Source organism: Metarhizium brunneum, chromosome 4 (genome assembly GCF_013426205.1).
Source record: "Metarhizium brunneum chromosome 4, complete sequence".
In the NCBI taxonomy this organism is placed as follows: Eukaryota; Fungi; Ascomycota; class Sordariomycetes; order Hypocreales; family Clavicipitaceae; genus Metarhizium; species Metarhizium brunneum.
In genome coordinates, this window is record NC_089425.1 from 713,519 (window position 1) to 725,745 (window position 12,227).

Below are 12,227 nucleotides of genomic sequence, written 5' to 3' on the forward strand. Positions count from 1 at the left end.
ACAAGGTCCTTGACCCACTCTTCCAATTCCCACGATCACGTGATCGGTCTCAAAAAGGCAACAAGAGTACACGCACACCACCGCTGACCGTTCACTACCAAATGCCTGCCAACGCGTGCTGTCATGGACATTCAGATTCTCTCTGATTTGCACCTTGAATCTCCAAAGGCCTACGACCTGTATACCATTCCTCCAAAGGCACCATATCTAGCCCTCCTCGGCGATATTGGCAATGTCGTTGCCCACAAAGATGATATTCTCGCTTTCCTAACGAGACATCTTTGTCTATTTAAGGCAATTCTCTTCGTGCCAGGGAATCACGAAGCATATCACTCGAGCTGGGAAGAAACTATCGCTGTTCTTAGTGCATTTGAGGAACAAGTCGAACGCGACAGTTCACTCGGCCACTTTGCGGTGCTTGATCGCGGTTCATATCGCCCACCAGGGTCAGATACTGTCATCTTGGGCTGCAGTCTTTTCTCTCATATCCCCGAAGAAAGCCAGATGGCTGTAGAGATGGGCCTGAATGATTTCTTTCTTATTCAAGATTGGACTGTGGCGGATCACAATAACGCCCATCGGCGCGATCTTGGCTGGTTAAATGGCGAGGTAGCCAAGCTCGAGGACCACTGTGATGCCACCAACATCATTATTTTTACTCACTGGAGTCCATCTCGGCTTCCTGGCGTTTCAGATGCCAAACATCTGATGAGCCCTATTACCAGCGGATTTTCCACGGATCTAGTAAACGAACGATGCTTTAATAGTATTATAGTCAAGGTGTGGGCTTTCGGCCACACGCATTATAATTGCGATGTTGAGATGGAGCGAGAAAGTGGCGCAGGGATGCTAAGGCTGCTGGCTAATCAGCGAGGGTATTATTTCGCGCAGGCTGATGGGTTTGACGTTGAAAAGACCATCCGACTATAAATGCATGCAAAGTAGCTCACATTGGCCCTCCGATTCTGACTAAAGCTAGCTAGAATAAAAACAATTGTCCCATAGCAGCATCTAGTAATGTCATGTTAATAATCCAGGCTCCCCAAGTAGCTTCTTCAGCTCGTTCACCCACTGTCGGACAGGAATCTTCCCTTCTCTGAGCGCCAGATAAGATGAAGATAGTGGCTCTGAGAGCTGCTTGAGATCCAAATACCCGTCATCATCAATATAAAGCCCCACATAAGCAATCGTGCTAATAGAGAAGCCGCCAGCGGGTGTGTTTACATAGCGCGCACAAAAACGCATAAAGGCTTCAAGCAGAACATGTGAGGGAACAATGACAACGGGGTGAATCGTCGACTTGAAGAACCCAGAGCCTCTCCCTAGCCTGTAAGGAGGCAGAATAGACTTATCCGAGGCAAGGGCATAGCAAGGTGGAAGTTGGCCTCTGTCCGGCGTTGTGAGGGCTGCCTGTAGGGGCGGTAAGAACCATAGAGTCTCGGACTGGGGGTAAAGGCCGACCGGTTCTTCGGCTCCCTCGATATGTAGGTGGCTCTCAGGGGCGGGAGTTGGCCGGCTCGGCGAGATGATGTCGCAGTCCTTGCCATCGGGACAAGGTATCAGCTTCTCGTGAGGCGTGAGAGCTTGTGTGGCAACTGATAGCATCTCATCTGGGACCACAAAATCGACTGCCTTGGATAATAGTAAATATTCTGTGGACTTGGGGGGAAAAGAGGAGGGGGGGGACGCTTACGCCAACGATGGTTGGAACTCCGTGAATGCGGAGGAGAACGTGGCCCCAAAGGACACATGGGACCTGCGCTGTATTGAGTAGTTGCGCGAGTGATGCAACAAAGTCCTCGGTAATGCAAGACTGTCCCATATTTTTACTGAAAAGAAAAGTGAGGAGAAGAAGCAGTTGCATATATTAGATGAAGGGTGATTTGGTTGCCTGGCCGTCCGAAGTTCAGCTCCCGGCCACACGTGATAGGCCCATGAAGCGAATGGAGCGAATCCGAAAACGGAATCGCCGACTGCAGCGCATGAATTACAGGATGGAAATGGTTCGACCCTACTATCAACAATAAGGCAAGGCAGCGTCCCCAGAGATTAAACCCGCTAGATACAAGCATCTTGATAAACGAAATTACCAAAAATTTGGCATAGCGATATCAAACTTGATAACGACAGTTATGCCTGCTTACACGGTTGAACTCAACCAACTCAACCCATTTGATTATAGGGCCGTTTATATGAATATTCTGTTCTGCACTGAAACGGCTGTAGCCTCGTAATTTCCCACTATCCAAGTATTAAATTCGAATCATATTCTGCCACAGACTGTATAACGGGCAAGAAACGCTCCTTCGATAACTGCACCACCTTGAGGTTCTGCTCGATCCGGCTCGCAGTGACGGACTTGCTTGAGAACATGAGCATCTAGGGGAAGGTGGGAAGTGCAAAACATGTACCTGGTTTACGGCTGGCGTCACCGTCCACATCTTCTTCAAGTGCTCTAGGTATGGCACGCTCCAGTTAGACACACCGATCGCCTTGGCCTTTCCGGAGTGGTAGACCGCCTCCATCTGCCTCCAAGTGTCTTCCTGGTCCTGGGAGCGATTGAAAGAACGCATGCCGTCTGGGTTCACAAGAAGAAGGTCAGATGTTTCGTTGAGTATAAGGCGTCTGACTGGGGTCAGCAACAATGACGTGGTATGATGGCATGAATGCACTTACACTGGCCAGTGCACAAGGTATAGGTCGAGAAAGTCTGTTTAAAGATTTCTTTTCGAGAGGCGCCAGATCCATTGATGACACCTCATACTTCTTTCTCTTAGCAGAAGTTGATAGATGATGCTCTTTGGGCTTGTTGGAGAGGTGCAGCACACCATTGCGGTAAATAAGCGCATAGTTAATGTGCCTGTAGCCAGACTTGAGAGCGTGCTCAACGGCCTTTCCAACCCCACCTGGGTTTACTGGCCATGTTCCGACGCTTACTCAGTTTTTGTTCTTGCTTTATAGCCTCCGGCGTCTCACAAAGTCCGACGGCAGGAATGGAGGCACCAGTGTTGAGTTTAAAGCCCGATGGGGGTACCAAACTTGTGTGCTGCCTCCACTCGGAATATGAGGAATAAAAGGGCCATGTTCACAACCTTGGTAATAATGTTGGTCCTACTAGTTGGCGTTTATACCCAGCTGACGTTGATTCCGAAATCGCATGTGTCCCGAAATTGCATGTGGCATCGGAACCTTTGTGGGCGACCGGAACTGTTGGTGGAGAAGAGGAGACAAGGGGCTTTGGCGAGACATGGACCGATATTACGACGTGAACATTGGGGTGCTGGATCTGCTGTGGAATCGAATACTCCACAAGTTGGGTCTGGCTATTGCCCTAGGTTTATGCATGAAGTTGATTCATGCTTGACAAGGCCAGGGGCTAGTTCGACTCCACGGCCGCATGCTGATAATGGGAGGAATCAAAGGTAGCAGCTCACGAGACGGTCTACGACTCTACGGCGCCTGTCACGCACATGCGTTGTCCCTTCTTTACCATGCTCTTGTTGCAAACGGGGACGAAGACCTACAATCTGCTCACACCGAGGGGCCATGTCAAGTTTCGAGCTGATTATTAACAAACTTCAGCCTGTCACGCGGACGGATCATCATCATGGCATAACCCCTTTATTTGAAGCTACTGTGGCCTTTTCAGACTTGGTAAGGGATATTTGAAACGTTGAGCTATACCCCACGACATGCTTTCCAGCCGCTCAACAAAGACTGAGAGAACCTTTGAGCCGGTCAATGCAGACATGCTTCCGAGGCCCTGAATCGTCATCTGGCCCAGAATGCAAGGGCAACATCAAATGTCAACATCGTCTCTGTCGGCGAACTGGAGCTTTGTCAGCCTAGCCAGCTGGATTCGCCGATAGAGTTCATACAACCTCGACAGCAAGATGCCCAACTGTCCTGCCTGTGCAAGTATACCCCTCATAATAACTAGGTCCTCTCTAATACGAGCTTAAGCCCATTCCCGGGCGTCCGCCTTGCTCTCATCTGTCCTAGATTTCCCCGCCGCTACCTTGATGTTTTAAAGGGAATTTGGCCATATAAACTAAATATGACCCAGGTGTGAAAGAGCAATTCCACCGAGTACGGGCGTGTCAGGCCCATTAGGCAAGGAATGGCCTGGTGCAGAAAGTTGATCGAGGAGCTGTTGCGGGTTGCTGTGTATATTTTATCAGGAACATGGTACATGTCAAGTCGATATCATACGTTGCTACGTTACAAGGGGTGTCCTGGACACTGGAAGCACCGAATCGGGTACGGCTGCATCTGTGCATAGTCGACGCATAATCAGCCTTAAAGCATCAATAGGTGCCTCGTAGCTGGCCACTAATGTTAAGGTTATATTCTCGAGTGCAATGATAGCAGCGCCCGTCTATCGTTGCGTTTGGTCCTTGTCCCTGTACAAAGAAGAATACCGGATGAAATGTCTACAAACTCCCCCTCTCGCCTCCAGAGATGACAACAACGTCTGTCATCTATAGCTTGCGGCTAGAGGAAGTGAAGCAGAAGGACTGTGATCCTTTGACCGAGGCGTTTGGAGAAAATTTATGCCATCTGGTTCGTCCGGTAGTGTTCAATGCTACACCCTGGCATTGCCCCTGGCGCTTGGTAAGCAAGTAGTCATGACAATTGTCTGGTGTCTCCAAGACGCTTCTGGCCGGTAGTCAATCACAATCCTTCCCGTAGACGGTATGGGGTCCAATACCTTTTTAATGAAGCCCACGGGCTCACGACTCATGGCAACCCTGCATGAAGCGGCATTGTCGGAGAGTGCAGATACACAATATAACACGTAGATACCAAGACTACGCGAGCAAGTCACCATGGCTGCGTGTTTATGAAATAAAAAGTGGAAACAGAAACACCAGCACAAGAGACGAGTCGTTTTTTTACGCATTCGAGCCTCCGAATCGGGACTTTACAGGAGAGGGAGGAATGTGGCATACGTGATTCCTCCCCGCCGCCTGCGCAGAGTGAATTATACGCACTGAACCCAGAGGTAGGGGATATACCATTGCTCATTCGATAATATCACGTCCTCTAAGCCCTCATCCACTGTGACCCGTTTTAACGAGGTGCTCTTTTCAAGTCGTAGTATATACATACTATAGATCCACCAAGTCATGCCATCAGCCGAGGCCAGGCCAGACTCGCACGGTCAACCACTTGGCGATATCTCGTCAGCCCAGAAGAGCATCACGGGTCGGGCAGACTTGTCTGCCATGATGTGGAATACAGTCGAGTGCCAAGTCGCCCCCTGGCACGCCGAATAGCTACGCCGTAGCGAAGTAGCCAAAGGTGCTACTATAAAGATGCCCGCACATTCCTCCATGTCCCAACTTGACCGACCGGGAAGACACTCCTCACCTCCAAGCTCCTCATCACATATCAACACCCCCAGACCTGCTCTCTCCCGCATCATGTACCTCTCAACCGCAACCGTGTTCGTGCTGGGCGCCCTGCAGCCAGTCCTCGGCTCGCCCGCCCCCCAACGCGTTCCTACCGACGGAAGCCAGAATGTCATTATATCCGACTGGCTCACAGCCACCAAGACCGTCATTAACTACTATGCCCCGGACCCCAAGTGCGGCGGCCACCGCCCATGGGTCGGCATGTGGCCGGCCGACGCCTACAATCCCTATGCCGCCGATCCCAAGGCCTGGGCCTACGTGAACAAGACTCAAGGCCGTGGCGACATCGCCACGGTCGAATTTGACAATGCGCAACTCGGACCCGGCGAGTTTAAAGCCGTCTTTGTCTGCAAGGACGGCAAGCGACAGCCCTGGATGCTCTCCAGGACGTTCAAGATTGACGAGGCGCCCCCTTCTAAGCCGGACCAATGTGTCCATCGACAGAGCGACTGGAAGACGACTTAGACGTATACCGCGTGCGACAGGGTCAAGAATAATCTCTGCTTTGACTGCGCATTTGGCCTGACCTGCATTGCCTGCGGTGACTGCGAAGAGCAGTGCGGCCTACAGTCCGGCTAGGCACAAGCCAGAGCCGTGATATGCATGCGGCGAGTCAATGACGCGCTGTGTAAAGGGTGATTAAGGATGGACAGAAAATTTTGCAGTCCGTGTATGGGATGGCTGCTTCCTTTTCATGTTTATATTACTAGTATTTATATACCAGACCTTTTATATAGCCTTTACTCAAGCCAAACTTGTGCATAATACTACAAAGAGGTTCTTGGACTTGTTGAACAGAGTTGCCAGCTGTAAAGTGTACTTGACGCTATTGTTATAAGTGACTAACCAGCAGCATGACGGGCCCGAGAGAGGAACGGTAAAGGTATATCACGAGCCAACAAGATTGCTGCAGGGCGAGGATAGGCAAGCGTGAGCTGAGGCGGCTGGCGCCGGCGGATTACGTAAAATATAATAATTTATAAAATATAAGAGGGACCACCTCTTGCAACGCCATGTAGAGACTCTTTACTAGTGTATACTCGATGCGACCCAAGTGCACCTAACAACGCTTGTCGGCTGCCGACGCTCAGAAGCCAAGAACAAGGACATGTCAACTTTTCGCCGCTGCCCATCTTGCACCTCGGGAACCTGGTGCTTATTTCCATAGTTCAAGTAGGAATGAAATGAAGGAAAGGGAGATGGAGTGGAAGCAAGGTCACTGAGAATGCCGTCTATTGACTTGTCCTGCCTTGGCGTCCCGTCTTTTATATTCAGCCGTCACTTCTGGGTCTGCCTTGATAGCTTCAGGATGACAATAGGTCAAGTACACCAGCGCCAGTTTGCTCTTTGTACTTGATGCCACATGTGCTCATCATGGTAGGATTCAAGGCGACGGTAACAGCTGGCAGTGACAGACGTTCAATGTTGCACGGAAAAGGCCAAACAGACCGTGAAGCCCGATAAAGGGGCTTCACATAAATTAAACATGAGGCCGGGCAGCCCAGGCATAAACGTTCCCTTCATGTTTATATAGTGGTTGCCATGCTATTGCGCATGGGGATTCTGGGCGTGGCACTCGCAGGTGGAATACGTTGCCAAGTAACCTGACATGAATAAATATGCCCTACTGCCTTTGCATTCGCATTATGGTACAGGGAAAACCCCCAAAGCCCAAAGGGAGAAAAACCTATACCAAAGCGTCGTCTTGGAATAGCATGACTCTGTTCCAGACCAGCCCAACATGGTACTTGTTGCCAGGCGTTTGGGGATGGTGCCTACAACGCATCTGAAAACCACAATTTTCAGCATGTAAGAAGTGCATCGCACGTAATCATGCTGTAATGCGTACCGTGGTAAACTTGTTATTTGGCATTATATCGTATGCTGAGATGGTCAATCCCCCAGCCCGACATGCCCAGAAAACCTATCACGGAGCCATTGGCAATTCGCGGATGCAGAGTGCCAGTGTCTCCTGGCTGCGGACGATTGTAGATCTTGTCCCTCTCCCCATTAAACCGCTCGACCGCGATCCCTTTAAGAACAATGTCTTTGTCGGCCTTGCCGGAACCTAGTCCCGCCCACACCTTTAAAATTCTCACGGTTGAGTTATTCCTGGGGTAAAGAGAGAAGGAGCTTCCCGCTTGTGTACCGTAAAAGGGACTTTGCTCTGCAGGCATTATTCCATCTTTGCAAGTTTATCGGGTTTGGTATTTCTTTCAAATGCTGAGGGTAGGCCTTACATGCTATAAAGAAGGTGAGCAAACGACAAGGTAGAGTGTTTAGCTTGTATATTTTTCAACAAGATGCTTGAAGCTTGGCTACGAGTAATAGGCGGCCATTTATATAGGGCAAAGCAGATGGCCACGACTCTCGGTACCTCGAGAAGACTTGTGCGAGTAGTCGGGACGGCGCCATCCATCGGCAGCCGGGCGTCGGCACCGTTGGTCGTCGATCCGCTCACCATGCTGGGCAATTCCGTCAAGCTTCCTCAAATCATTACAACGCCGTCGCATCTCGGGGAGAAGCCCAAGCACCACCACCCGCCGAGGACCATTAAAATCGCCCGTCTGGCAGCCGTTTCCCGAGATGATACTGCAACCCCCGCAGGCATGCCAAGACAATTGACATATGTATTGGCATTACGCCCACTGGTGCGACCAAACGCGTGGCTGTTGTTGTCGTCGACTTCAGCCGTGTCTGGGCCGTCGAATTTGTCGTCAATAATGGAGTCCTGCCAGGTCATTCCTTGCTAGGTCACAACGACGGCAGCCCAAGGCCCGGAAATACCAAGGTTGCCGCGCAGGAGCACTTCACCAGCACCATGTCTTGCAAAGAAGCAAAACAGTCGTGGCTGGAGTGCGGTACGGCCAGTGCCGGGCAAGATGGGCAAATGCCACGACTGTGATGTGAAGACGGCAAATGTACTACTGCCCAACACTACGCTGCGGGCATGGAGAAGGACGGGAAGCTTTATATAGACATGCAAAGTTTGAGAGTCAAGTGTGTCAAACTGAGCGGCATTGGCCCTGGACACGGCAGGGCCATGCTTGAATTGCATGGAGAAGCAACCGAATGGCAGCTACAAAGGCCAAATGACATGGTCAGCTGGGTGTATACTTCAGAGTGGTGCCGAGTTGATGGTTTCACTCGGCTCAATAATGCATCCATCACTACATGCAAGGCGGCACGTTCCGTCTGGTGCCGCACCCGCTGCCGCTCCATGGCGACGATCCCCTCCAGGTGCCAGTCTTGCTCGGAAGCCGTGAACGATGCGGGTGGCCTGCATGGTGCATGTAGAGGGGTTTTTGGTGTTGCCGAGGTTCTTTCCTCTGCTCGTCCGTCATCTGTTCCATGTTAACTGTGCTCGTCTGGCAAGTTGGAATCCTGCGGATATAACTCAATCTGACCTACCAGCTTTCACATACGACCACAGCCGCCAGTAAAACTCACGATACCGTGAAGCTCTTCTCTAAGGTTTCAACACCTCTAGATATGGAGGAGGGCGCCGACCACCGCACAGACATGCTCCTGTAGTGCCCAAGTGACAGCGCAGTATTTACATGCTGATTTGCGAGTAGTAGATGCGTATAAGAAAGTTGGTAACCGTAAAGCTGTCCCAACTCCGGCGGACCCGGAAGGCCGTTTCTAATACTATGAGGAAAGACTAACCGCTACTGCTATTTTATAAATATACTATTATATAATTCAAAGTAGACCTAGATATAAGTTTCTAATAAAAGTTTCTAGTAATAAGTAAAATAATTAAATTTCTTAAAGTTAATTAAGAGAAACCTTAAAGACTTTACTATAATTTAACTGAACTTAAGCTAAAAGTTTTAGTATATTTAAACTATTTCTACTCTCATATTATTATCAGCTAGTATTTAATTTTTATACGTATTACCCTAAGATAACCTAATAAAAGGTATATATATAGCCAGGAAAAGTAGTAACCTACGATTAGTAAACTAAAAACGTGGGCGGAAAACTTGGAGAGTACGCTGCGCTTCATTTCAGCTGATAAGCTGTTAGCGTTCCGCGAAGTCGTGTAATGTGATGTTCCTAGGCTGCGTTCATGCGCATAGGCGCATGCGCATTGACCTAGACCTATTCCGGACAACTTGTGGATTTACTGCCTCGAATAACATTACTCTCATATAAATAGGTTAGAGGGTGTCCATGGGAAAAGATTTCCTTGGCCTCAGTTCCTTCTTTATTTTTATCTATTCCAGAATGACTAATATCTGTAGTGATTTTCATTACGTTGTTGAACCACTTGCCACTGCATGGGACTCTTCGTCATACAACTTTACTTCATACACACCACCGTCGCATATAAGCAGCGATTACTTTGTCGATTCTGCCAATAGTTGCAGTATCGCAAAGGTATTAACTCTACCATCTAATATTTTGAAGCCCGTTGAGTTTGCATGTTTCAGTTGAATATTCCTAGGGCTGTATTTGGGGAGAGAATTTGTACCATCGCTGTGTTACTGACGAGTAATTCCAGCCCGATAGCCTTTTAAGCACCACGTATGAAGAGGCCCTTTGTAGTCACGACAGCACATCGGGTCCTCTATTAGCCCAGCGCCACCTATCAAGCCCAACCACTAATGCTTTCGACTTCTCACATTGGCACTGTTGTGAAGCATTTTCTAGCACAGCACTCTTGGATGTGGATTCACAAATAGTGCAACTGCCGTTTTGCAACGTAGAAAGACCCAACAACGACAAAAGGCCTCATGAGAATAAAACTTTGTCAGAAGAAAAAGTAAAAAGGAAAAAAGCCCAGAATCGAGCTGCGTAAGTACGCTCCCGCCTCTCTATCCTAGCCTGCCTTGTGGGCGAGTCATTTGCGAGTGTACAACTCACATTTTGATTCTAGACAGCAAGCGTTTCGTCAACGGGAAGAAGGCAAAATTCGAGACATGGAGGATCGGATAGCGAAACTAGAAAAGAGTACAAAAGAGACGTTACTAGACAGCCAGCTGCGGAGGAGTCGGATCCGAGATCTATGTATCGAAAACCAGCGTTTACGACAAGTTTTGCGCACGGACAGTCATTGCCATGGGCATTATTTTAGCAGTGCTGTTTCATCACGCCCAGATGCAGCCGTCGACTGTGGTCAAGCAAGCCAAAGAAAAACCAGGAATAGGGTCAATGAGGAGCTCTCTGGCGGAGAAGAGAAGATGGCCTGTTTGGCTCGTATTTGCTACCCAAACCGTCTAGCGCCGTGGTGGAATGAGTCCAGGCTTATGCTGTCGGAGGAGAAGATTATGAGGCGGTTGAAGCAAATTGATAGTCTCTGCGATGAGCTTCTGTAGCGGTGAAGGTCCTGAGACGGTGGCCCTCAAGTCTATGGGTTAGTTGTCGGATAAGGCTGCTAGCTACTTGGTTGAAGGCCCAAGTCCCGTTTTGCCCAATAATAAAATACACATTCGGGGATGCGCGAGAAAACGACAGCTCGAGCATGATTGGAGAAAGAGCTGGCTCCCATTTGGTACTTGTTTACGTGCCCCCTGTAACGGTGAGTATGTCGACAACTAGCTAGGCGATTACGACGAGTGTCCAAATACGTGAGAAGAAGAGTCGAAGCGTGTTGAATACTGCTACCTCGCAGATAGTAGTAGAATAATGGCTGTTGCCTTGGGTAAGCGGCTGAATCTCGACACCAGGCTCAGGCCGCTACACCTACATACATGTATGTATGGAAGTTGGGTGCCAAAGGCAAATTTGGCCGTGAATAAGCTTTCGCCAAGTAAAAACGGTGCTACAAAAAGGTCAACGGTAGGACTTGACTCTTCTACGATTTGAAGGGTGTGGGGCTCCAGGGCATTGAGTGAGCCGCTCGGGCTATTTTGAGCACAAAGAGGCACGCCGACTTCGCAAGTCCCACGGGGTCTAGAACATGCATCGTCGCGCTAAGGGAGGGCCCTTGCGTGTTCCCAGTACAGAAAGTGGGCTCGTTAATCAGGACCTACTATTGGTTCCAATTCGGCATGCCCTATTTCCCTGATCGGCGACCACTTTAGCATAGTCCCCGACTGATACATGTGTGGAACCGACATGACTTTATTCTCTCCCTCATCGGTACTCTCACTTACAAAATAATCCGCCGGTAGTTGTCAATGGAGCCGTGCCCCGCGCGGTTCACTGGGACACTCTGCACTGCAGTCGGCTAGTTATGTGGTGAGGCCATCATTATGAGGGATTTGTATGGAATCGAAATCCAAACCTCAAAAGTTTATTACCTCGTATTCTGAACCGGAACTTTTGTATTACCAAGTCGTGAACCTTGATTAGGAAATTAGTTGCGATCCCATACCGAGATATTCGGTTGAGATGGGAGAGGGGCGGATGTGATATTACATTACAAGAGTCCATGTATCAAGTCCATGATGGATGGTTACAACCGGGTAACCAAGTCCACCGTCAATTTGACCCTTGCCTAGCCAAACTCTGATGCACAACGTTTTGACATGAATCAGTTGTCTATATAATAGAGTCTGCATCAATGGTTGATTACAAAGAGGAATCTGAAACACTTACATGCCAAGTGGCTTGGGGTCCATTTAACTCTTACGAGCCACTGAAAATCCATCACGCCAGTCACCTCCGCAATAATACCGCTGGCTTGGTACCCCTTGCCCATGTGTTATCAGACAAGCTAGAACTTCAGAAGCTAGAAACGATTCGGACTTGCCGATGCATGCGACGTCAATGCATCTTGGTTGAGTCGTCAGAAACCGCGCCCGACAAAGGCTCGCTTCATCATCTGTTTACAGTCTAGCAAGGCAGCGGAGCACCAGA

General features: G+C 49.3%; 4 protein-coding genes across 4 annotated transcripts; 2 read left to right on the forward strand and 2 right to left on the reverse strand.

Moving 5' to 3' along the window:
* Positions 1 to 123: 123 nt before the first annotated feature.
* G6M90_00g068830 (uncharacterized protein) lies at positions 124 to 930 on the forward strand (the record flags this gene model as incomplete). Its single annotated transcript, XM_014684523.1, has 1 exon — positions 124 to 930. One exon carries the CDS (start codon positions 124 to 126, stop codon positions 928 to 930), a length of 807 nt encoding a protein of 268 aa, XP_014540009.1.
* A 90-nt stretch (positions 931 to 1,020) lies between these two features.
* Positions 1,021 to 1,605, reverse strand: G6M90_00g068840 (uncharacterized protein; the record flags this gene model as incomplete). Its single annotated transcript, XM_014684522.1, has 1 exon — positions 1,021 to 1,605. One exon carries the CDS (start codon positions 1,603 to 1,605, stop codon positions 1,021 to 1,023), a length of 585 nt encoding a protein of 194 aa, XP_014540008.1.
* A 3,821-nt stretch (positions 1,606 to 5,426) lies between these two features.
* G6M90_00g068850 (uncharacterized protein) lies at positions 5,427 to 5,882 on the forward strand (the record flags this gene model as incomplete). Its single annotated transcript, XM_014684521.1, has 1 exon — positions 5,427 to 5,882. One exon carries the CDS (start codon positions 5,427 to 5,429, stop codon positions 5,880 to 5,882), a length of 456 nt encoding a protein of 151 aa, XP_014540007.1.
* Positions 5,883 to 7,279: 1,397 nt separating this feature from the next.
* On the reverse strand, positions 7,280 to 7,594 carry G6M90_00g068860 (uncharacterized protein; the record flags this gene model as incomplete). The annotated part of the gene is made up of 1 exon (XM_066130889.1): positions 7,280 to 7,594. The coding sequence occupies one exon, from the start codon at positions 7,592 to 7,594 to the stop codon at positions 7,280 to 7,282; it is 315 nt and encodes a 104-aa protein (XP_065986969.1).
* Between the last annotated feature and the right edge of the window lie 4,633 nt (positions 7,595 to 12,227).